At 43.5% G+C, this 26,071-nt stretch overlaps 1 protein-coding gene across 6 annotated transcripts in view; it reads left to right on the top strand.

The window, feature by feature from the left end:
• Window positions 1-26,071, top strand: part of mgmt (O-6-methylguanine-DNA methyltransferase) — a 735,973-nt gene that overhangs the window by 406,630 nt on the left and 303,272 nt on the right. For all 6 annotated transcript variants that reach the window (XM_072479183.1, XM_072479179.1, XM_072479180.1 and 3 more), the window contains one exon: window positions 3,093-3,253. In XM_072479183.1, coding sequence (XP_072335284.1) covers window positions 3,093-3,253 — 161 coding nt within the window. The remainder of the gene's footprint in view (window positions 1-3,092; window positions 3,254-26,071) is intronic.

The following is a 26,071-nucleotide window of genomic DNA, read 5'->3' as shown; positions in this document are numbered from 1 at the left end:
GCTGCAGAATGCGCAACAGGGGTCAACTTTGTGCTTAAAACCATTGTCTGGTGTTTACATTTCACAGCAGTTTTTACAGTAGTTGCAACCTACATGATCAGCCGAGCACTTTAATTCATTGGGTTCTGTTCTGCACATCATTGCTTTAGACAGACTACTTCATTAAGGATGCTTCAACAGAGGCCATTCCCCTCAGCATTCGCTGAAATATGCATGTTTTTCCATCTCATTAATTCAGTCTACATACAATTAATTTCTGCCTATTAATAAACCCCTAGGTGTTAGTGACAGCTATCTAAGCTAACCATACCAAGTGAGGCCTGAGGTACATATGCTTGAATTTCAAGTTCCAAATGGGTGCTGAATACAAAACTGGGTTTCAGAACCTTCACAATATTACAATTAAAGGCTGCCAAGTGTTGGTCTGATTATTGAAACTAGCTGGTGTTGAAGAGATAGTGGTATTAAATTGTTTGCTTAACAAATACAAACGGATGTTAGTAATCATGACTAGATTTTGATTTTGTATGGTTAAATGTTTCTGTGTCAGAGAATACATTTTAATACGTCTCTACAAGAACTCTGACGGTTTTGTACAATTATAGTGGCTATTTAATAGTCCTTTAAGTATTATACATTGACATCTGGTCAGTATGTTTATGTCAATATACTTAACACACCAAAATGCTTTTTTCCTTGTTAAAAGAACCTTTTAACATATTCCAGCTGTGGTACCAAGCAATGGCAACGAGAAGACACCAGTAGGAAGTTGTACATTTTTTAACTGCCGCATAATCCATTTCCTTCAGCCAATCACAACATCGGCGATGATTGGTGTTGTATGCAGATAACATGGAATATCAGTCATGGTTGGTAACAGATAAATCTGTATTATTTATAAAATTGTATAAACCAATTTACAGAAAAAAAGCAGCACTTAAAGTATTGAGATTACTTATTAATGATATAAGGCACAAGTTAATGGATTTGCAATACAATTCACCTATGCCTAGTATGCAGTCAGTATACCAATAATACACATATTTAGAGGAAGGTTGCTTGAGCAAACTTTCTCTTGTGCAATTACCGGAATTTCTGAAAGATTTTGAACTCGGGATCAAAACAGTCTTATGAACTGCTGCACTGTTTCCTCGCTACTGGTAGGAAACTGAATGAGATGGGGTGCAGTAGATGAATTGACTGCCCCATATTATCCTCCAAGAAGTCGATTAAAGGTTTGTTAAATTCTACTCCTTTTGTCTCTTAAAGCAATTGTCGATTTGTAACTAGTATAAACGAATTCCAAACAAATGTTGTCATTTTTCTCAACTGAATTTGTTTTAACTGCATTTCTTTGTATTTGACATATTTTCGATAATGCAATAATGAACAGAATAGATGCACTTTAGCATGGTTAACAGTTCTAATGATCTAACATTACCTGTTAGATTGAAAGTGCGTATGTTCCTATTTGAAATACATAGCCAAGAATTAAGAGTTTGCGTAAACAGCATTGATGTATGATCAAGTCAAAGTTCTGATTCACCAAAATGAAACTGTGGGCAAAAAGTTATTTTTATTAACATGAGGAGCAATGATGGGGGAAGAATCCAGGTAACACTCCAACAGTAGGCTTTTTATTGCCTTGTGCTGGCTGAGATTTATTAAGTTAATCAATGACATGACACAGCTTGATACAAAACCCTGTTTACATGGAGGTTTTTAATTCTAATTTGATCTAAATCAGCCCTTAATTCCAATTTAAATGTACTATGTAAATGGTGCTTAATTCTGATTAAATCCGAGTTAAAAACATACCATTTCCTGAGGTGGGTTTAATGCAATTCTATCTAAATTCATTTTGTTGTTCACCCATGCAGATGGGTGTAAGTGAAGTGAACTCAGAATCTCCATGGTGTCCCAGTGTCTTGTGATGTGGCATAAAGATCAAGTACTGTGTTGTGAATTACTTCATGCAATGTGTCCATTTAATACAAATTGAAAACTTCTTTGTGAAAATGATAGTTAAGCTGCCATGTAAATCGAACAAATAATAAAAGTGGTTCACATCAATTCCAAGCACACCGGTACAAATTAGCTTGACCTCTGCTTTAAAGTAAGGCTTATCATAAGCACTTGGGGGAAGGGGTGAGGGGGGGGGTTGTAATATCAACTTAAACATTCCACAGCTGTGGTTGTAAAGCAATGATTTTAAATTTTCTAAAATATCTCCATCCATATTCTGCCAGGAATTAGTGAGGTAATGTCATCAATAGGAAGTCGCTGTGTTTCTTGATTAAACATGAGTTTTGGTGTGACTTAATCACAGGAAACACATTTTCTCTGATCTGATTATTTTCATAATAAATATTCTTGAACTGTAAATTTTATAAACTTCATGAAGAAAATGTTTAATTGGGACGTATCACCAGACAGAAGAAAATACATTTTTCTGCTATATGTTGCTGTATATTTCATCATTGCAGTGGAGTATTTTAATCAGAATTGAGAATTTGATGCAGAATGAATGGTAAAAGAAAATCACGAACAGATTTACAATACTTAGAACTGCATTCAAAAGTGTTCACAGCGTGTTAAAATTATTCATTCCAACTTCATTTTGAGACCATGCCTGGAAGTAGATGTATGTGGATGATTTATTATGGTTCCAAGGAGCTATGTCTATAAATAATTATCTTTCGCTGAACAAGTAACTTGACATGTTGAATGCAAACAGTGTTTCTGCGGTATAGAAAATAAACTTTCATATTAATCAACAGTCAAGTCTTGTAAGTTGGTCTTCATAAATTATGAATTGTGTTCAAATCTCCCAGGGTTCATTGATAGAAAAAAATTAAGAGAAAATATAAGGCAGCAAGCATTTGAATCAATTTTCACTAGAATGCTCGGTATGTTGTAATTGTTTTTTTAATCATTAGGGAACTATTATTCATCTGCAATTTTGAAGACTGCTCTTCAGATTTGGTTGTCAAATTGAAAACTAACAAAAGATTGTTTCCATGCAGTTGAAGCCATTTTAAAGTTCACAAATGCCAAACTTGCTGAATAAATGTTATCGCTTAATTCTGCAGGACAAGAGTGGCCTCTTTTACTTGTGAGGTTTGTGAAAGCCAAGAGGAAATGACAGCACCACTGAAATACTGCATGACCTGGCTTCAGGCCTATTTCTCTGAACGTTGGACAACAGAAAAACTTCCTCTCCCTGCCTTTCACCATCCCATTTTTGAACAAGGTCTGTTGCCGTCTAGTTGTGTTTGTGTAATAATATTTTGACTTTGCATGATTTTGACTTGCATTGCACTCATATTGACAACAATATAATGGAGCATTTTATCCTGTATGAATTTGAGACAAGGCACATAACATCGGGTATTTAGGAACGATAAGGTTCTTTAACTGTTCCAAGTGGCTCTGTTAGTTTTGGCACACAGTTGCACTTAGTTTGGCAAGAGAGTTGAAAATGATGCAGTTCCACCCCTGACATATGCAGACTGAAAGGTCTGAATGTAAGCACATCTGAATAGTTGTTAAGTTTTCAATGAGCTTATTGTTGACCTGTATTGTCCTTTTGCCAATATCTGAGTGTTCCTTAAAAAGAAAATATATTCTGCTGAATCGTCACATAATCCTAATGTTGTAAAAGAAACATTTTTGTTACAGTTTCTTAGTCACCATTTGTTACCCAGGCTTATGTTTCGCACTCGTTCATTACAGGCACCCGAGGAACAGATATCTTTTATTCGTATTCCCTTTTCATATGGTATCATGAAGCTCTGTTCTGTTGAGAGTGTACGTATAGTGCTGTTCACAACCTGCTGATGCCAATTATGTCACTGATGTGGAAGGGATTTAATTTGCCCATGGGGGGAAGAGACATTACCTGAGATACATTATATCCTTCCACCATCTTTCCAGCCTCTTTGAAAGCTTTAACTGATGTCCTCACCATCCACCTCCAATGCCTCTTGTCCATATCTAGCTCAGTGTTCCTTGCTGGGTTTCACTCACGCCTGTCTAATCATAGCCAAAGAAAGACTAGCAATGGCTCGTCTTCCATGCTACTCCCCCTACACTGTTATCTCTAAAGTCCCCCATAGATCTATTTTTGGCACCCTTTTACTCATCTTACATACTCGCCCTCAACAGAATTATTTGCCAGCATGGTGCAGCTTCCACAGACATCTGGCTCCACTTTGCCCACCAACTCCCTCAATCCTTCCACTGTCTCTGGGTTTTTAGACTCTTGACCCTCCTCCAGTCTTCGAACAGCCGCAATGTCTTTGGCTAAACATATAAATCTTCCCAATCTTCACCCTCTATCCTTAAACGTAACTAAAATGCCACTGCTCATCATATCCTATCGCACACCAAGGTCAACTCACCGATTCTCATAGACCTCCATTGGCTTCTAGTCATCCTAAATCTTAAATTAAAGTTTTGCATCTTTGAATGTAAGCTTCTTTATGACCTCACACCTACCACTGTCACTAACCGTTTCCTGTCCGTGAAGCTCTCCAAAACTCACTTGGGGTGAAATCCGACATGAACAAATTAATTTGATACAGGGACCAAAAGTGCTGCGGCCTCTGAATTACTTCATAAAATCTTAAGAAAAAAAGTCAGAATTGTGACTTTGAGGCGAACAGAAAATAAACTTTGTACCTAATTAGTTAACAGCAATTGGATGGCAGTGCCTTAACCATAGCAGCAGAATAATATATTTTTCCTTACAATGGTATAATGTGTCCTTTAGAAAACAGTGCATATTCTGAGAAATGATATGGTAGGAATTATTTACTATAGCATTTTTCATGGTGAGTCAGACCTTATAGTGTTGCAAAGGTTTGTAGAAGTGGAGGAAATGTTGAAATGATTTGTAAAAGATCTCCCCAAAACCAGCTAAATGTTTGTTAATTGTTTCCTGGAAAATATATAAACAACGATTTCCTTAATCACTACAGTAACATAAATAAATAATTCCCTGCATGTTAAATGGGGGAGCAGCTCTCTATCTTTACTAAGTATATGATTAACTTGTAGGTTTTATGATTAACACAACAAAATGGATAAAGCTTATAGTACTGAGGAAATGTTGCGCTTATGAATGGTTCCATTTTTGGAGTGATTGGTTAAAGCAAGGCCCTGTCTGCCCTGTGGAGTGAATATAAAAGATTCCATGAAGAAAATAAGAGAGTTCATCTCGTGTCATGGCCAACATTGATCTCTCAACAAACATCACTTATTAAAAAAAAGGCTAGCTGGTTATTTATTTCATTGTCATTTGTGAGGCCTTACTGTGTTTGTAAATTGACTGTTGCATTTGCTTTCAGCATAACTTTGACAACACTTCAAAAGTACATAATTGCTGTGAGGTTTTGAAAGGAGCTATACAAATGCATATTCTTTCTGCATTAAGAAAAGTTTAAAGCAATTTAATATCAACCTTTCTCTTACAAATAGATGTGAACAATAATTAGTTTTACCAAAATATTGTATTTAAATGTTGAAGTCCAGAGTAGTATTCAGTGCCAAACTTGAATAGTACAATCCTTTTGAGAACTTGCAAGTTTTGTCTATGAATAATGATTGTTTTGATTCTGTGTAATTCAAACAAAGCAATGGTGACTGCTGTGACTAGTTTGAATATGTTACTTCTCTTCAGCTCTATCTAATTTGACTATGCTACTGTAATTGCCAACTGCAGGACATCACCGAGTATAGAGTATGAATCAAATTTGCTTTCAAGGTTATATTATGAGAAGTTGAAAGTTCATGCTACAACTTGCATTTGAGGTTTTTGTATGAAATATGTTTACTCAAATAATCTTAACTGCTTCTAATTATGACAGTTATGCTTCCATGGTTCCTGAGAAGTGCAGGAAGTTTCTAAAACTTGTAAGTACAGGTGAATGTTATGAGCTGAAGTCTGCTAAAATGTTCAGGCTCTTGAGGGAACATTTATACTTCAGGGAACCTCTATGAACTCGAGTCTCTGACTTCTCTGATGGCCGCAGACTGGAATTCCATTGTCTTTTCCTTAGCTCCAATGTCTGTCTTTCAATTGCTATCCCTTGTTGATCTGAATTCCTCGCCTTTTGCGCCCATGTGACCTGCTGGCCGGCTCCCCCATTCCTTGACCTTCTGCCTCCTGTCAGGTGTACAAGACATAGCCCCACAAATTTGGTACCTATTCCTCACATTTCTCTCCCAGAGAGATGGGCCTAACAGGGTCAAACTTTCCTCTCAGGGAGTCGAGATGAACAGCAATCCTTAGTTGACTGAGGAATAATTGGACCAATGCCCAGCTGCACTTCGAACATTGTACCATAAATGTGGCTAAAATAAGATACTGCTTGGCGACGGGGTGGGAGTGATGAGATTGGGTTAAAGACCTTGAGGGGCCCAAGGCAAAGCTCAGTTATATGACAGAGGAGGATGAATAAAATTGCTCATCCCTCAAAATTATTCAGTGGTATTACAAAACTGCAGAGATTGCAAAGTACCAACCAATGCCGAGAAACCCAGAGCACAAACAATTAAAAATATCCATTAAATCCCAGCAATTCCATCCTTCCAAAACAATCATCTTATTCACAAAAATATTCATATGGCTAGAAATTAAACGCCTGGATTCCGAAGAATCCTTTAATTGGTAAAGAGCCCATCATTGAAATGAATTCCTAATTTCCCAACGATACGATAATTGCAAAGGGCCAGTTCCCAAGAATTCCAAAGAATCATTTCATAATTATTTCAGTATAAATGATTCCAAAGTCAAGGTTGCACAGAATTACCGTATTCTCAGTAGTTATGGTCGCAAGTTCCCAATGAGGGAGAAAGAAACTGGATGTGGTTAAATGAAGTAAGGTGAAAGGAGGCTAATGTGAAGGATAGATCACTTGGGTCATGTACCCTGTTTCTGTGCTGTAGGTCCTATGTAATTCTATGCAATTTTAATAAAATTATGAAATTCACAACCATTCCAAGCAATTAAAAAATTCCAGCTTTTCCAAACATATTGAAAATTGAAATATTTTAGGCAATCCCAGAATTCTAGGAACAAATGCTTTAAAATGTGGGATGAATGGAAGAAATGGAATAATATAAGCCTACTAATGGAATTCATTCAGATTACCCTGATTAAAGATAGTGAGTATGTGTTTCCCAGATACTTTAGGTGCTAAAATAGCTTGTAAGATGGCCAAGATTGGGATCTTAAGCTATAATGCTGGTTAAACCCATCTTTGGCTGCTGTCTTGATAAAGAGTTTGAATTGGACACTCTTAAGTAACTGTCCAGAGGATTAGTAAACAGCTGGTTCACTTTTGTCCTCTACCCCTCTTTAAAGAGTCTGCACAACAGTTTGGTAGGTCGCACATCAATTAATAATAATAATCTTTATCGTCACAAGTTGGCTTACATTAACACTGCAACGAAGTTACTGTGAAAAGCCTCTAGTTGCCACATTCCGGCGCCTGTTCGGGTACACTGAGGGAGAATTCAGAATGTCCAAATTACCTAACAGCACATCTTTCGGGACTTGTGGGAGGAGACTGGAGCACCCGGAGGAAACCCCCGCAGACACGGCGAGGACGTGCAGACTCCACACAGACAGTGACCCAAGCCGGGAATCGAACCTGGGACCCTAGAGCTGTGAAGCAACCATGCTACCCATTGTGTTACTGTGCTGCCCTTTAATTAACAAATTTTAGTAGGGCCCAGCTCAACAGGGACAAACGAGTTGTTGCTCTCGATATTAAATGCTACTTAAAGCCACGTTCAACCCTTCCTCTCCACTTGTTGAAGATTGACTGACTGCATTATATAAGAAAATGACATTTGAGATACATCTGGTGACCTTCTGGGAACTTTGACAAGATTTCATCAACACTCTTAACAAAATATTTACTAGGCTTTCTCCCTGGACCTCATCTAAAAAGAGTTGAGTGCTACTCTACCTTATAGGAGTCACCAAGAAAAAAACAAGCACCTGGACACCTTCCAGAGGTCTGTCTTGCTTTGGAGGAGGAATAGGAGGATGAAATCAGGCCAATCAGGCAGCAAGAACTGGATGGCAAGGCTCTGAGGTCCAATCTATGCAGGATCTTAGAGAGCATTACTTCTACATTCATGTGAGCCAAGACCTGTGCATGAGGACACTGAGTTACAACAAAGATTCTGATCTCGTAGCAGAGTCAGGACCACATTGCCTGTAACCGTCAAGGTCACATTGGCACTTGACATCTGTTGCACCAGCATGAACTTATCAGTCACATATCCTCTGTGCACTTCTCCAAAAGGAAAATCTCTGCAGCTATTTACACTCTGGGGAATGAATGTACATCATTGTCATTGAAGACCAAAGGAAGAGAGCAGTGGGATTCACCAGTATGGTCCAGGGAGTCATTGAGATCTGGTTGTGTAAGCTCGTCATTTAAACTCTCTGATCAGGAAGAGGAAGAGATTCCTCGATGTACAGCTCATATGTGACCGTCAACAGTGCATCATCGAGGGAGCGGCGTGATTATAGCAAGACAGCCATCTCTCTCACAGGTCTTTTTTGCCCCGGTGTACTGAGCATAGCTGTCTATTAGGATAAGTGATCCTCTCTGATGCAGTGGCTCAAGAAACCCATCAGATGCCAACTGAGCATTCACACAATGAGAGTTACCAGGAATATCATTGAGCAGACCATTGGGATCCTTAAGCATAGGTTTAGACATCCTGATTGGCAGGAAGTGCCCTGTGGCATTCTTGAAGAAGGTCTGCAGATTTGTGGTGACACAGCATTTTCCACAGTCTGATGATCATGAGATCCCTTTCCCACCAGCAATTGTATCACCGGATCAATCTCGGGAGCCACGAGGAAACGGAAGGTGAGGTTGGAGAACCAGAGGGATGCATGTAGAAAGCCTGCATTTGTGAGGGATTCTCATCATGAAGAGCACTTTTCAGAGATGTCCCCCGCTATTAGATTCCAGGGCACTGTTGTCACATAACTTACCTTGCACGACTTGCGATCTGTCAGATGAGTCCATCATCTGCACTGAATCTTTTAATGCCCTTACCCACTAAGACTAACAAAAAAGTAACTCCATCATTACTCATTTACCATTATCAATATTTATCTGTAGCAAAAGCAGACAGTGGAACATGATATAACTAACAAATACTAACATTATTCAACGTGATGCTCACCCTTCATGGCCATCCTCTAAGTTCTCCTGTCTACTTTGGAGCTTCTATAAAGTGCAACCCTAATTAGCAACAGGAGACTAGGTAGATGGATGCCAAGATTCCAAAGAGGGTACTTCAAGTACCCTCTCGAGTTACCCTGTAGGCTGTGATCAACTCAAGATAGGCTTAGGTAATTTAGGCTGCTGTGCTGGCAGACAACTGTAAAGGCAAAGGTGGATTGCGATGCCATTATTTCAGGGCCTCTGCTCACCCAACCCAATAATAAGTTGGAAGTGAGAGCGAGGGAATGGATGGGGCTCCATAAGTGGAACTTAACGAGCGAGGGAATGGACGGGGCTCCATAAGTGGAACTTAACGAAGCTGGTGGACGAGGCCAGGGAGGATCTTAAGAGGTGTGATACACTGCACTTAATGTTGGCGGGGAGGGTCCAAGTGGTGAAAATGAATATTCTGCCGAGGTTCTTGTTTATCTTTCAGGCTCTGCCGATCTTTATACCAAAGGCCTTTTTTCGCAAAGCGGACACAATCATCTCTGACTTCGTATGGGCTTGGAAGGTGCCGAGGGTAGGGAGGACCCTGCTACAGAGGCAGCAGTGGGGGTTGGCCTTGCCAAACTTGCTTAATTATTATTGGACGGCAAATGTGGACAAGGTGCGGCGGTGGTGGGAAGGAGAAGGGTAGAGTGGGTTAGGATGGAGGAGGAATCTTGTAAGGGGTCTAGTTTGAGGGCTATGGTGACGGCAGCATTGCCAATGACTCCGAGTAGGTATTCAGGGAGCCCAGTGGTGCAGTCCACGGTGAGGATATGGAATCAGCTGAGGAGGCATTTTAGGGTGGAAGGGATATCGGTGCTAATGCCGCTGTGCGAGAATCATGGGGTTGAGCCGGGGGGGGGGGGGGGGGGGGTGGATAGTGTAAAAAAGAGGCGGAGGGAAGTGGGGTTGGTCAAGGTGAGGGATTTGTATTTGGAGGAAGGGTTCACCAGTCTGGAGGAACTCAGGGAGAGGGTAGAGCTGCCGAGGGGTAGTGAGTTCAGGTATTTACAGGTTAGTGACTTTGCACGAAAGGTCTGGAAGGGGTTCCCTAGGTTGCCAGGATACACCCTGCTGGAGCGACTGCTGCTTCCAGATGTGGAAGGGGACGGAAGAATTGGGGATATATATAAGTGGCTGGGGGAGCAGGGAGGCAAGCAGGTGGTGAAGATCAAGGAGTTGGGAATGGAGATCAATTGGGGAGTATGGAGTGAGGCACTGCAAACTGTAAACGGGACTTCCTCTTGTGCAAGGATGAGCCTGATACAGTTTAAGGTGGTGCACAGGGTTCTTTCAGAGGGTAGCAGATGAGTGTGAGAGGTGTGGGCGGGGACCAGTGAATCATGCGTACATGTTTTGCGGTTGTGAAAAATTGGGAAGATTCTTGGCGGGAGTGTTTGCGGTCTTAGCCAGGATAGTGGAGTAGGGAGTGAACCCGCACCATTTAGTGGCGATATTTGGGGTTTCAGAGAAGCCGGAGCTCATGGAGAGGAGGAGGGAGGGGGGGGGGGGGGGGGGTGATGGGGAGTGGGGGGTGAAAAAGGAGAAAAATCTGATTGTTGGGAAGAATGTTTCCCGGGGTGTTTATTTGCTACTTTGATACAAGTTTGAATAAAATGCGTTTAAAAAAAAATAAAATAAAAATAACTTGGAAGTGAGATCACTGGGCTTCGGAGACACTATGCAAGCCCTATTTAACTGTGCCACCGTGACATCGGCTTGAGTTTCCATTGCAGAGCTTTTCCGTTGCATGGAAGATGCAGGTTGTACAATGGAAGCTGTTTGGGTTTCCATTACAGCACTTAATTTCTGATTCTCTGGAAAAAGCTGTGATTTCAGTTATTAGACACATGCTGGTTGAAAATAGCTAGTTTCTTCCCGGAGAGGATCAGTTTCAAGCTCTGCGTCAAGTCGCAAAATTGGCAAAAAGTAAACTTTCCTTCCCGGTCCTACTCCACCTGTCTTTTTAAAGGTTGATCATACCAGCTCCTCCAGTGACTCCCCATCATCATCCAGCTAGGGGACACTGTATTCACCTGATTCCATTCTTGTCTTGTCTATCTAATCGTAGCTAGCGAATCACTTGCAGCGGTTACTCTTCCCATTCTTGCATTGCTATCTTCGGTGCTCGCCCCAAGGATCTATCTTTTGCCCCTTCCCCATCTCATTGTTGCAAATATGAAGTTTATAAGACTGTTATGTTTTAGGACTGTCCCTTTAATTTGAGATGAAATAGAGGGGGTCATGTGACTTGCTCTGAATTCTGCATGTCAACAAGCCTGGGTGACTTGGTTGTTAAATATTAAAGGGCTCAAATTGATGAAGGAGGTGCCAGATTATCACACTTGTAGACAATGGCAAGAGCATTTGTGCTGACTGTAGGCAGACTATTAGTCTCCAAGTCTCATGGGGAGTTATTCGGAATATCAGCCTTTATAAAAGGTTATACTTTGAAATTTAAAATTCCAAGATAGAATGGATTTGGGGATTTAGAAAATAGACAATTAGAATTTCTACTATGTTACAAGGCCCATGTGATTCACATCACAATGGAACTGAGCTTTATGGAGGGAAGGTCATTGTAGTAACGATAACAGAGTTTCTGAGATACTCCTGGAACACTCATACATAAATCAATCTGCGGTCATCTGAGTGGCATAGAATAGAAAATAGAGGCAGTGAGTCCTGCACTAAAAGCAAAGAAAATGCTTAGTCTGTTGTTCACTATGCAGAATATGAGTAGGGGCTCATGCTCCGATTGAAGAAACCAAATTTGTGTGGATTTAAAGGATACTGCAGGATTCAGCTAACTTCGGCTGGAAGGAAGGAATCTCCAGTGTAGCCATCACAGTGAAAGTAGTTCTGGGATTGGAAGTTACCTAGCTGGAAAAAGAAAGCAAGCCATGGGGATCTGAGACTAGTTTTGGACAGGTTCCAGGAGAATGATTAACTGGCAGTATAAGTATAACTGTGGTAGCAAATGTTTAGTTATTTTAAACTTTAAATGGGCGGGGTGGGGACGGGATCACATGTTATAAGCGTGGGAGCAGCTGCTTTTTTTGTGAGCTCCTAACCTTCTCGTCTATTAATCCTTCATTTCATCCTGGTGCAGATTTCATATTTACTTTTTTCTTGGGCTACAGTAGCCCATGTCCCCGTTTAGTTTTTTGCAAGGAAGAGCCGAGATAAAATGCTAAAGTCCTTGTTTGTTTGTAGCAGTTGGAGTGGGCTGGGGTGGTGCCCAGCTGCAGTGGCGCAGTCCCTGGAAAGAGGTGGGAGGCAAGTTCCCGATTGAGTTTGCGAATTGGCTGCCATATTCTTTAAATCTTGATCTAGAGGCTGGGTGCATCAGATTTGCTGAAGCACAACATATTCTGTCTTCAAGGCCAGGGGTTGGGAAGGACCACGTATCACTGATCATTGGGAATCATCCTATTCCCAATGCATCGCGAGGGGTTGAAGGTGGCTGAGCGTATTGAGTTAATCCCCTCGGCCGAGGTCTAGGCTGTGAGTTGTCTGGACATAAAATAGATGGCATGGTAGAAATGATGGTGCCTTGTGTTTTGATCGCAGGAATCCTTGAGAGATCCCAACGAGTGCTGGCTGACCCTGCCTTATCCTTCGCCTTCTCGTGAGACATGGAAGATGTCTTTATCCTGCAATTTACCCTGCGGTTCCCCTATAATCCTGAACATTACTCCCTGTTGATCTATTTGGTGCTGTTGATGTTTCCCTGTAGGAGAGTGTGAAATGTGAGTGGGATGGCCCGTGCCAATGATTACCCTGTTATAGCAAAATCATTTTCTGTTAATTATGGGAAGTGTGATTTGTGCAGTTTTATTCTTTATGATTAATAGCTCTTATAATCCTTGTGGTTGGGCAGGGTGGTGTTTCTTGTCACGCCCTACCTCGTTTATGACGAGGATGAGTGGAGCCAGGGTAGGGTGAAGGGTGGGTGTGTAGGGTTGATGGGGATGGGCTTAGTTCAGTCCTCACTGAGATTGAGGATAGCCCTCTAGTTAGAACTAATCTGTTAGGGGTTTTCTTTGGAATTCTAGGTTTTTGTATGTTCTTTCAAAATCCATGTTTTATCCTTCTTTGGCCAGGGCAGAGTTTGTATCCTGGGGGAGACGGTGTTCCTTCTGACTCCTCTTGGAAGTTAAGCTTTTCCTTTCCTTCGCTTGGGTCTCTCTATTTGCTCCTCTGAGCTGTTCTGGTGGTTGGCTTGCTAAGGAGGGAGGTTGCTCTGGGTATCGTTTCTGCGATAGTGGTCGCCTTGAGCTAGACCGGGTGTCCCTTCCTTGGGGATTTTTCCTCATTTCTTCTCTTCAGCCGGGTGAGCAATATGTTGGTTCTTATTCCAATATCATCCGGTGGTTTGGAGGGGTGGGGGTCAATGGTTATGCCGGGGAGAAGGAAATCGTCCCGGGCTAGAGTCCTTTTATGGTGCGTGGACCTGGATGGGGTTGGAAAGGTGCAGGCAGGAGTGCAGGTTTGGGAGGTGTGCTGGAGGTCCTTGGGGTATAGTTTCTTGTATGACATGGTGCTTCGGTAGGCCAGGCCCGTTGCTGTGGCTTGTTGCCCCCTAAGCGTTCAAGATACCCGCTTTAAGGGTGTTGGGTTGGACAGCCTTGGAGGCTGGCTTTTGCTTCCTTGCTTCTCTGGTACGTGGGATCTGGAAATGGGGATAGGTAAAGTTCTGTATCTTGTTGGATATCCTGTTATCCACCTAGGATGTGGGTTGGTCACCTGATTGAGTGACCTGTTCTCTTCTAAATTGGTGGGTGCTGTCATCTGGTGGGATAGCCCTGATAGTTTTTAACTCTTCTTTGCCTTCTTGTCTCCCTGATGCCAATCGGTATCGGAGTAATGTTGCCAATTAATAATGATGGTCTTTAGAGTCGCCAGGTATCAAATGATACCACCACAAGGCTTTACGGATATCGATCAAAGGACCACACAACCTGTTAGTCAGTTCAAGTTCAAAGATGGTTTATTTACACACAAGGATTACTTCGACATGCAACACAAAACACTACAAGTTAAACTACACATAACAACTACACTAACCTATACTCAACTTGAGGGCAACCGGCTCTATGCAGATGGACAAGGCCTTTGTCCGGATCTTGCGTGGCTGGGTGGAAGAAATGACTCTGTATCTGCTGGGCTCATCCGTCTGGTAGCGATCGTTGGTCTTGAACTTGTCTGTCTGGTCGCTATGCTGCACTTGGGTTGCCATAGGCTGGATCCAAGAGAGATTGAGCACATGGCTGTCTCTCTTCTTATCCCTCTGGGATTTTGCGTTCTTAGGGACGGTCCTTAACTGGGACCCAATAATTCGACAGGCCTCGATCACTGCCTTCGATTTCGGCCAATAAAGGGACGGGTGCCTTGATGGTTGGGCGTGTTGTTAGCGGTCATTGACCGTGGCTGTTTGGGCTCCCTGAGTAAAGGGAGTGGCGCCGATTAGTCTGTATCTGTCTCGGTTATCTGAGTACAGTTCTTTTGTTCTGGGGAAATAGGCCATTAGAATGCAAACGAGTGGGGGTTTCGATCGTGTCTAGCTATCTGGATTGAAAATACACACACAAGCTCTGAGTCTGTCTGAGTCCTGGATTGGCCATAATTCCCATGGTCCTTTGCAGGTGGCCATCTCAGATGGCTACATCCCATCCTCTTGATCCTGAACGCGAAGCGTGGTGGATCACACTGTTGATCCCTTGTCCATCCTTGGTGTACCGGTTACCCTTGGTCAAGGACAGGTTCTACACTACTCTGTCCTCTGTTTTTGGAGCATTTACCTAACATTTTTATTAACACATCATACATTCATAATTTCTAACGGGTCACTATAAAACATTTCACTGTTCCGCACAATTGAATTTCTAACTAACACTATCTAAGCTACTCTCATGCTGCTGGCAATATCAAAAAGAACGTATGTACAATACAAGATTTCAAAACAGCAGCATCAGATTTCTACTTAATCTATCAAAGTTACAGAGGTATATGGTCTTTATTTTTGTCAGCGATTACAGTATGTGTTGAGTTGGGTGACTTCCAAAGAAGGGAGCTCAGAGTGTATATATCTGGGAGCGGGAGGCTCTTTTTCGCCATTTACGGAGTCTTAAGTATCTGTATGACACTGCAGATTATTGCAATTACCAGAAGGGCCTCTACTGTGTATGAAAGGGGATACCATTTGGCACTGTTTTTGCACCAAGTGGCGGTTTCAGTGTCTATCTCTATGTGTGGTGTGGTGTCCGGGCTAGGGGTGTCATGTTGTGTGGTGGTGATCGGGGCTGGTGTGGTACAGAGGTTTGTAACGCTTGCAGTTGTAGGGGTCCAGTGATGATCACAATGTAGGTCATCAGTCCTTTCTTCATCTTGTCTTCTGTCTTCCGTTTTCCGTATATTCCTGGGGGTGCAAGCATAATATCTGTTATTATCTTCGGTTAATATCTCGTTTATTTGTCTTTCTCTCCTTAACTTCAAGTACCCATTAGAATCGTCACCATGTGTGACTCCCTCATTTTTGTTTTTTGAAATAACATTTTGAGAGACAAGACATTGCCAAAAAAAAAATTATTTTGAAGTGCAGAGATTCTCGCAGCTGGTGGTCGATACGGGGAGTGGGTGGACAATTTCTCCGTCCAGTCTTTCCTTTACTGCAACCAGTGATGACTGAGGCTCATCTTAACTAGTTGAATTTTAGGGCGGCCAGTTTTATAGAGTTTCGCCACCCCCAGGGTCCAGATGTAGTTCACGTGTAGTAGCATATGTGGCAACCAAGTGTGTCAAACGTGTAAATAGCAGGTGGGGAATGACCAGAGGGTCGAGGAGGTTAGGGAAGAGTGTACAGACTGTGGCAAGGGGCATTCTTTAAACCACAATGCGAGAGCAGAGAAGGGAAAACTAAGACCTGCCAAAGACAGTGAAAAGTATAAAGAACCATTCCAGAGTACTCAAAGTGACGGGAACACGAGGAGCGTGTGGGCCGCGGCAGGGCAAGAATGGGTGGAATCCCTGGGTAGGGTGGTGATCAGTGCCGTTGCTCCACTATCCAAGCTTTACTGACCGGATGCATTTGAGGTCCTCAGGCTGGGCGGGGATTAGTGCTGTTATTCCCTATCTGGGTGACCTAAATGAGCGGAAAGAATTTGTAACACGTGAGATCCTTTAACGGCCATTGGTCAGTAAATGGTGTCGGAAGAGTAACTATGACTGTATCAAGAAATTGGGTGTGAGGCCGACATTAATTAAAACCATGTGTGACTAGAAGAAAGAAGGAAGGAAAATATAAAGGCGGGCAGACTCCATCAGGAAGTAGGACACCGTAATTCTTATGCGGCTCTTTTTCTCATCACCTGGACACCTCAGGGTTCTGTATCAAAAAGCGTTGTGAAAGGATTACCATAACCAGAGTCAGAATCTGAATCATCACCATCTCCCGGTTGCCAGACTCGTGTCTGCCGTTTTTGTGCCGTGGCCGCGTGGGCCGTCGTGGAATCCGAATCGTCATGTCTAACCAGTCTACAAGAATTGTTGCGGTACCAAAAAGGGGTTTGTTTGTCATGAGGCGAAAGGGCGGTGGCAGTGAAGGGCAAGTTACTGTTGTCGGCGGTGGCTTTTGCTGTGGCTGTGGAAGGGGGTATAGGGGCCAAACATGTTTTGGGCTGGAGTGACTGGGGCCGGGGAGTTTGTACCAGTGGTCCGTGATCGTGGTCAATTCGGGGAGGTTGGCGCTGTCATCGGAGTCAAGCTCAAGGTCGTACCTGTGTGCGGAGACAAGTTCGGGTCTGTGGGTGTAGATGTGCTGTCAGGGCTGGGGGAGGTTTGGACGAGGTTATCGATGGGCGGGGCGGAATCCTCTCCTATTGCCAGGGAGATGTAGTGGGTATGGCTACATTGGGTTCCATAGACTTTCAGCTGGTTGATGTGGAACCAACCAGTTTTACCATTGGGGTACGTTACCTTGTACACAGAGGGGCTTACTTTCTCCGAAATGGAGTGGGGTCCTACAAATTTGGGGGAGAGGAAAGAACTGGGATTGTAAAGGGAAACCATTACTTGCTGACCGACTGTGTACTCTACGGGGTGGACGGTTTTGTCAAATCAGGCTTTACTCTGCTTTCTTCTAGCGTCTAGTCGGACAGCTGCAGCGAGCTGTGCTGCTTTAATATTGTCTGTGACTTGTTGGACTGCTTTTTCATGGGTGAGGGTGGTGACTGTGGGGCTTGCCAAATCGAGACCTAATAAATATTAAATTCCTTTAATGGGCCGTCCGGTCATGAGAATGTGGGGGGTGAAACCTGTGGAACTGGAAACTGTGTTCCGAATAAACATAAGGGCAAATGGGAGAACTGTGCCTCACGTGGTGTTATTCTGTTGCACCATCTTCCTAATGGTCGCTTTTAAAGTGCGATTCATTCTCTCAACAATGCCACTGGATTGGGGTGATATGCGATGTGAAATTTTTGTTTGATTCCAAAAAGACCGTTAGGACATTTTGCATGACTCTGCCGGTGAAGTGGGAACCTTGGTCTGACTCAATACTGCGGGGGAGTCCCCAGCATGTAAATATCTGTTGGGTCAAAATCTTAGCTGTGGCCTTTGCAGCGTTTGTCCGTGAGGGAAATGCTTCTACCCATTTTGTAAAGGTGTTGATTACCAATAATACGTATTTGAAACCATTTCTGCAAGGGGGGAGGTGGCCAATGTAGTTGCGTTGCAAATTTGTCCAAGGGCCATTAACAGGTCGGGTGTGTCTCAATTGTCCCTTCTTGGAGTACCTTTCAGGATTGTTCTGTGCAGATTAAACAATTCTCAACATAATGTGTTACATCGGATTTTAAATCGGGCCACCAGCACAGAGGTCTTAAATGGGCAATGGTATTGTCTATCCCCTGATGTCCATGTCCGTCATGAAACTAGTAAATTATTTGGTTTCTGTCCTGGGCGGGGACCATATAGATTCCATTTTTCAAAACTATACCGTTCTGTACCATCAGTGAGTCCATGCATTTGTCGTAGGGGGCTGGGAAGTTACCGTCTAAAACCTGTTTCAGAGTGTTGTCTGCCTTTTGGGCCTGGGATAGATCCTCGATATTGGTCTGAGAAACCTGGACTGCGTGTATCAGTTCACTTTCGGGGGGTTGCCAAAAGTGACCGTGGCATGATCCTGACTTAGCTGAGGCGTCTGCCTTTACATTACCGGGTGGGGGGGGGGGGGCGTATGTGCGGTCTTTAGCTGTCCTAAGAATGTGTTTCAACAATGGGGCTGAGGGTAGGGGTTTACCATCAGCGGATTCTGCCAAGCTATTGCACACATATAAACTGTCCGAATATATGTCTGCGGGGGTTGGAAAGGAATCGGGGTGCTGCACTACATATGCTATGGCTGCTAGTTCTGCTGCTTGTGATCCTAGGTGGCCGGGCAATTTTAAAGATATTTCTTCTAATGCGCGTCCCTGTGCGTCTTCTACATAAATTCCACAACCAGTTATTCTCTTTCTATTTTCTATCGTGGAGGAACCATCTACATACATTTTTCAAGCGTTATCTATCGTGTGTGGATTCTGCGTTTTACTGCCTGCTCATGTGTGCAGTGACTTCGGAATAAAGAGTCCTGTGTGGTGTTGGGCTGCTATGATCTGGCACGCGTGGGGTCCCTGCATACTGAAGATTGTCTGCTAAAAATGTGTGGGTCTTTGTACGTTTGACTGTAATGTCCCTTCCTTGTAACAACAGTGTCCAGCGAGCTGCTCTGATCTGGCTGACTGAACCGTCCCTTTAACCTACCATCTAACAATAGCTATATTGGGGTGTGCTCGGTTAAAATCATTACTGGGTTAAGGCCTGTGATGTATGCAAAATACTGTACTGCCCAAAAGACTGCAAGCAAGTGCCGTTCGCAGGCTGTAAATACTTGCTCTACGGGATCCAAAATTTGTGAGGCATAGGCTATGGGTCCTAAGCGGTCATGTCTTTCCTAAAGGAGTACTGCTGATAGGGTTCGGTCGGTGGTGGCTACTTCTATGGCATAGGGTGAGTGTGGGTCTGGAACTTGCAAAGCGGGGGCTGTGCCTAGGGCGCGTTTTAATTCATCAATGGTGTCTGTGTGCTGAGGAAGCCATTCCCATGGGTCATTCTTTTTAAGGAGCTCTGAGAGTGGGGCTGCTTTTGTGGCAAAAACATCTATATGGTTCCTACAATATCCAACTAATCCTAAGAATGACCGGAGTGCAGTGATATTGTGGGGCAAGGGCAATTTAACTATTGACTCAACTTGCTCTCTCACTTCCCGTGGGTGATAATGGTGCCTAAGTAAAGAACCTTTTATTTGCAAAAGACCTAGTAATTCCGAAAGAAGCTTAACATGCTCTTCCTTTGTGTCCGTCTGTAGGAGTAAGTCGTCCACATACTGTATAAGGCATTCGGAGTGGGAAAATTTGGAAAGTCCGTTAGCCAATTGTCGGTGGAAAATGGAAGGGGAGTTGTGGAATCCTTGCGGGAGGCATGTCCACGTATACTGCTGCCCTTGAAATGTGAACGCGAACTTATATTGACAGGTCTTGTCTAGCGGGATGGACCAAAAGCCATTGCTGATGTCCAGTACGGTGAAGTACTTTGCCTGTACTCCCTGCTTGAGCATGATCTCGGGACTTGTGGCAATGGTGGGGGCTGCTAAAGGGGTGACCTTGTTAAGTTCTTGGTTGTCGCCAAGAACCATCGGGCTTTCTCACGGGCCAAATTGGGGCTACCGGCCGAAATACTCCTTGATCTAATAAGCTATTGATGACTTTTGAAACCTCACCCTCGGCTTGCTGTGGGAAACCGTATTGCTTCTGTGGCTTGGGATCGGGACCTGAAACTGTGACCATTCCTGGGATCTTCCCACAATTGTGTTTGTGTTGGGCGAAGGAAGCTTTGTTTTCTGAGGACCTCTCTAATTGTCTGGTCTGTACTAATTGTTTGCGGATCAAACCAATAGTGTCATACTGAGCAAATCTTATGTTCATAGTCTCCTACTGTGAGTGTAGCGGTGGCTCTAGCTGCTTTGGCCATTTCCCATACACATCTATTCACAGGATCAAAGGAAAGCTGTGGGAGCTCATAAAATCGATTCCTAGAATGTGCTCAGCTATTTGGGGCAAGTCGACTAAACAACGGGGTGTCTGGTGCTTATGGTTCTTATCTGAAGATCTACGGGGGCTGTGATGTATCCCTGCTGTACGTGTCTGGTAAACCCACTAAGGGTGATGGTGTCTTTGTCATGCTGGAACATGGTGGAGGAGTTTAAAGTGGTGCAGGACCCTCCTGTGTCCCAAAGAAATTCTACTGGATGTCCCCGGACTGTGCCTGTGACCACTGGTCTGCCTGATTTGTCCCAGAGTGTGTCGCAGTTGGAGAGTCCAAACACCGTCAATCTGTGGTGTTGATTGCTGAATTATCTGAATGGGTGCTAACACTATGTATGGGCCTAACATTGTTCCTAGATGGGGGGGCCTGGTTGTTGGTGCCGTTGCTGGTTCGGGGGTTTTGTCGGCATTTGCGGGCGTAATGTCCCATCTGTCCACAATTATGGCAACCTCGTGGTGCCTGTGCCCTGGGGTGCTGTCCTTCATGTCCACCCTCGTTTATCCATGCTGGGTCCTGGCTAGTTCTAACTGGAAGCATATTTGCTCCTATATCGTCCTGATCTGTCTGTCGGTGTAAGGATTGTTCCCAAGCTCTGGAGAGTCTCTTTAATACCCAAGCTTCATTGTGTGTGGAGTCTGCGGAGTCGTAATTCACACAATCCTTTTGACCTGCTTCTGTGGCGTGGGAGACGATAGTGCGGGCCCATTTAGTTGTGTCGTCTTTATCTAAGTCTGCGCGGTTCAAATCCCCAAATACTGTTGCAAAATGGTTCCAAAGGTGACCTGCAAATGCGGTCGGATGCTCTCCCTTCTTTTGCCTACAATGGTTCAAACCTTCTAAGGGGTCTCCCTTATTGTATCCGATCGCATCTAAAATGGCTGTTTTCATCTCCTGTAGGGTTCCTCCTCCTCCTACATTCTGGGGGTCTGACAAAGCTGAGCTGATGGACAGACCAAGGTTCATTACTATAAGTTTAACTTCCTCCCTTTCGTCTAGACCGCACATAACCTTTTGCTGGCGCACTCTCTCAAAGAAATTATGCGGGTCTGCGGTGAGTTTGAATGAATCAATTTTAGCGCAGACACCTCTCTGATGGGTGATGGATAATGGGGTGGTGTAAACGCAATCGTGCTCCTCCCGATCCGATGGCTTGCGCTATGTGGTGACTGGATTCATGGGGGTGTGTGCTGCCTGTGCAGTCGGTGGTGTGGGTGCTTTCCTTTTCGGCGCATGGGGGGCTCTATTGTGATTTTCTGTGTTCTCCACATATCTCTGGGCGGTTTCATTTAGTTCTTGCCAATTGGGGGCACCTTCCTCATCTAAATTTTGTCCAAAGGTATCTCTAAATCCCTTTTGCACTGAAAGCAGTGACGGCAACTTCTCTATTTGTTGTCTACATTTCGTGTGCTCTGTCTTTGTTCTGTAGTGGAGCTATGGAGCGCTCGTAAAGCTGCCATTAAATCCGCACATTGTTTTGTTAACTGTGCTACTTGCTGTTCTGTCTCTTCTCGTACCAAGACTGCACGCTGTGTATCTTGGTAGGCTTTATCGTACTGGGTCTGAAAGCTGCTAAGGTGATCTAAACAAGATTGGTGTGCCCGTTTGACATCAGCCATCTCTTTATCTTTAGCTGCCAACTGATCCCGGAGTTGCTCAATAATCTTTTCGCTTTCACTATTGTATCCCTCATTCTTCTCTTTCTCAACTAGCTGCCTGCGGAGCGTCCTCACGACCTCCTCTGTGCTTCGCAACTGTGCCAAACAGGACACTATTGCCATCGGCTTTCGCACTTTCACTGCATTTTTCTTATGCACCTCGGTTAGGTTGTCCCACCAAGTTTGTCCTATGCTTCCTGGACCTGATTCTTCATTTGAACAGAAATCGGACCAAAGGGGCCATCCTTTCCCCTTTAAATACTTCCTCAACTCTTCATCCCATATGGGGATCTGCTCTCTCTGTTGCTCACTGCGACCTCGGGTTCCTGTGGGTTCATTAAACGTTCCATCGCTTTTGTGGCCATTGCTTCTAATCTCTCTTGCTCTACTTTTAATCTCTGTTTCCTACCGTTAATCTCTGTTTCCTATCGTTAATTTCTCTTGCGCTACTTTGATTTCACTTTCCCTACCTTTAATTTGAGACAGAGGGATAAGGCGGCGATTTGAACTGCGGGTATGGCCTATGCTATTTTACGGTTAACAATTCCTCGATTGTTTTGACACAATCTAACGAGCTTACCTTATATCCCTGTTAGTACGCATGCAGGTTAGTACACACTTCAGAAATTCGGTGATTTGGTCGATATGGGCTTGCACTTGTGGTTCTTTCTCTTTCACGCAATTGGATTTCAAAGTTTGTGGGTTCTCTCGGAGTGACAAAATCACTTCTAATTCGAGTCCCGTCAGGTGTCGCCAATAATGTTGCCAATCGGCACCGGAGTAATGTTGCCAATTGATAATGATGCTCTTTAGAGTCACCAGGTATCAAATGATACCACCACAAGGCTTTACCGGATATCAATCAAAGGACCACACAACCAGTTAGTCAGTTCAAGTTCAAAGATGGTTTATTTACACACAAGGATTACTTCGACATGCAACACAAAACACTACAAGTTAAACTAAACATAACAACTACAATAACATATACTTAACTTCAGGGCAACCGGCTCTATACAGATGAACAAGGCCTTTGTCCGGATCTTGCGTGGCTGGGTGGAAGAAGTGGTTCTATTTTTGCTGGGCTCATCCGTCTGGTGGCGATCGTTGGTCTTGAACTTGTCTGTCTGGTCGTTATGCTGCATTTGGGTTGGCATAGGCCGGATCCAAGAGAGGCCGAGCACATGGCCGTTTCTCTTCTTATCCCTCTGGGATTTTGCGTTCTTCGGGACGGTCCTTAACTGGGACCCAATAATTTGACAGGCTTCGATCACTGTCTTCGATTTTGGCCAATAAAGGGGCTGGTGCCTTGATGGCTGTCCATGTCCTTAGCGGTCATTGACCTTGGCTGTTTGGGCTCCCTGAGTAAAGGGAGTGGCACCGATTAGTCTATATCTGTATCGGTTACCTGAGTACAGTTCTTTTGTTCTGGGGAAATGGGCCATTAGAATGCAAACGAGCGGGGGCTTCGACCGCATCTAGCTATCTGGGTTGTAAATACACACACAAGCTCTGAGTCTGTCTGAGTCCTGGGTTGGCCATAATTCCTATGGTCCTTTGCAGGTGGCCATATCAGATGGCTACATCCCTTGGGAGGCCCTGAATGAATCAATTTTATCAAATATGTTGTCCTGTCTTCACAATTCTATGGAATGATTTTGGTTCTGCCCTGGGCCTTTTTGGAGGGGGGGGGGGGGTTTGTTGCATTTTATGGTATGTATGCAACTCTCCTTAGTACTGGGGTTTCCAGGTAGTTTCTTTTGTTTTTGTAAGGGTGGGTATGACAAATCCTCTCTTGGCTCCTGTATGGGTGCTGATGAGTCTGATAGCTGGAAAAAGGACGCTGTGATGGGCCGTTGGTACCGTTGGCGCTGCCAGAGTTGAGGGGGATGTATGTTAGTGCACACCCAATCATGATGTACTCATGTTTTCATGATCCTATCCTGTTTCCCCCTTGGCCTCTGGTGGAGGGGTGAGTATTTAGTTCTATCTAATGATTATATTGAGTCAGTTGTGATGTCGTTCTCCTGTTCTTTTTTTTTACTCAAGTCGGTCAAAACATTTTTTTTCTCTCTCCTTGCCATGTATTATTTTGTTACACTAAAATGTAAAATCCCAATAAATGTACTTTTAAAAAATTTAATTGGGCAACCTTTCTTGTAGCTTGGAATCATTTGCCTAGAAAATAAGCAATGTGAAATGTTGTTTTTAGTTTGGTACAAAAAGGCTTGAAATCTTGTCATGTGATCCTTTCAGTCGGTCTCCACAGAGATTGTCACAACACCTACATGCTGCCCCTCAGAAACATTATCCAAAGGTACAGCTTTTGTTTTCACGTGTACATTGGGGGTATCTACCTCTTCCGTCCCACCACCACTCAACTCCTCCACCATTATTTAATTATCAGACTGCTTATCTGACATTCAGTACTGGGTGAGCAGAAAAGTTCTCAAAATAAATACTGGAAACACTGAAGACATTGTTTTGATCCCCATTCCAAGCCCGTTCCCTCGCTCCCTACTCCGTCTCTCTCCCTGCTATACTCTGAGGTTAAGCCAATATGCTTGCAATCTTGGAAGTCACATTTGATCCAGAGATAAGCTTCAAAACCCATTTTCATTCCATCACGCAGACCACCTATTTCCAACTCCATAATGTTGCCTGACCTCGCCCTTATCTCTACTCATCTGCTGCTGAAAGCATAATTTGTGCCTTTGTTACCTCTAAACTTTACTATTCCAATGCATTCCTGGGAGGCCTTCCACATTCTACCCTTCGTAAACTTGAGGTCTTCCATAGCTCTGCTCCCAGCAAGTCCCATTTCCCAATCTCCCCAGTACTTGCTGACCTACATTGGCTCCCAGTAAAGCAATCCCCATCTCCTCTGTCCATAACACTGTGCACTGATATCCACAAACAGCCTGTTATTGCATCCTTCCCAAGCATTACTCATACTTCACATCAACAATAACTTACAGAATCATCGAATTCACAGTGCAGAAGGAGGCCATTCGTGGCAATCATAATAAAGACAAATTCCTCGAGGTTCGATTTAAGGAAATTTATTTACACAAATATACTTGTGGAGAGAGAGTGTTTCAGCTGCAAAGCCAAGGCACTGCACTCTGAGTTATGCAGTCAAAAACCATTATATTTATAGGTTAAAATAAACAATTTTGAAGAGATAAAGGTTGGGAACATACGCAAGAGGAAATATGAATTTTTGCCCTTGGTTTAAAAACAATTCGAGTACGCATTTTGTTGTCCTTCGAAAGAACAACTTATTATCATAATAAGGCCAGTACAACATACTAAGCAGTATTTAGTTTACATTACTTGACCTACTTATTTTCGTTCAAAAGCAATGTTAAAATATAGTTAATATTTCCAGCATGCTTCTAAATTGGTAACTCATTAACTTCCCTTCCACAATATCAATGCAGTAATATGGGCAGGGGAGAGCGAAAGACTGACTCCTTCAATTTTCTTTCTCTTCCGCCCCTAACCAGTGTAGTCTTAATTTTGATAAGTGTGTTCCCAAATCCTGCCCTCCTTTGGAGTGATCAATTTAAAATCACGAGCGGAGTTTCATGGCTTTCAACAAGGCGTATTATTTCTTCACATATTCACTTCACAAAGGTCATTTGCTATGTCAATCAAACGGCACACACTCCCAAGAAAGACTCAATTGAAGACAGTAGTACACTTCAACAAATATAAAAATCAAACCGAATAGTTAGGACTTAACATGTCTTTGAAAGTTCAGTGGAGGGAGGGAGCTTTATCCACTGTGGAATTGAAGTTCAGTTATGTTTGGGTGACTGGGGTCAAACTGGATTAGCTGCTGGGTACCTTAAAAGTAAAAACTGTTCAGGTCGTGATGGGGCAGCACGGTAGCATTGTGGATAGCACAATTGCTTCACAGCTCCAGGGTCCCAGGTTCGATTCCGGTTTGGGTCACTGTCTGTGCGGAGTCTGCACATTCTCCCCGTGTGTGCGTGTGTTTCCTCCGGGTGCTCC

Source organism: Scyliorhinus torazame, chromosome 16 (genome assembly GCF_047496885.1).
Source record: "Scyliorhinus torazame isolate Kashiwa2021f chromosome 16, sScyTor2.1, whole genome shotgun sequence".
Classification (NCBI taxonomy): Eukaryota; Metazoa; Chordata; class Chondrichthyes; order Carcharhiniformes; family Scyliorhinidae; genus Scyliorhinus; species Scyliorhinus torazame.
Note: the sequence above shows the minus strand (reverse complement) of the source record. Positions and strands in the feature narration are given on the sequence as shown.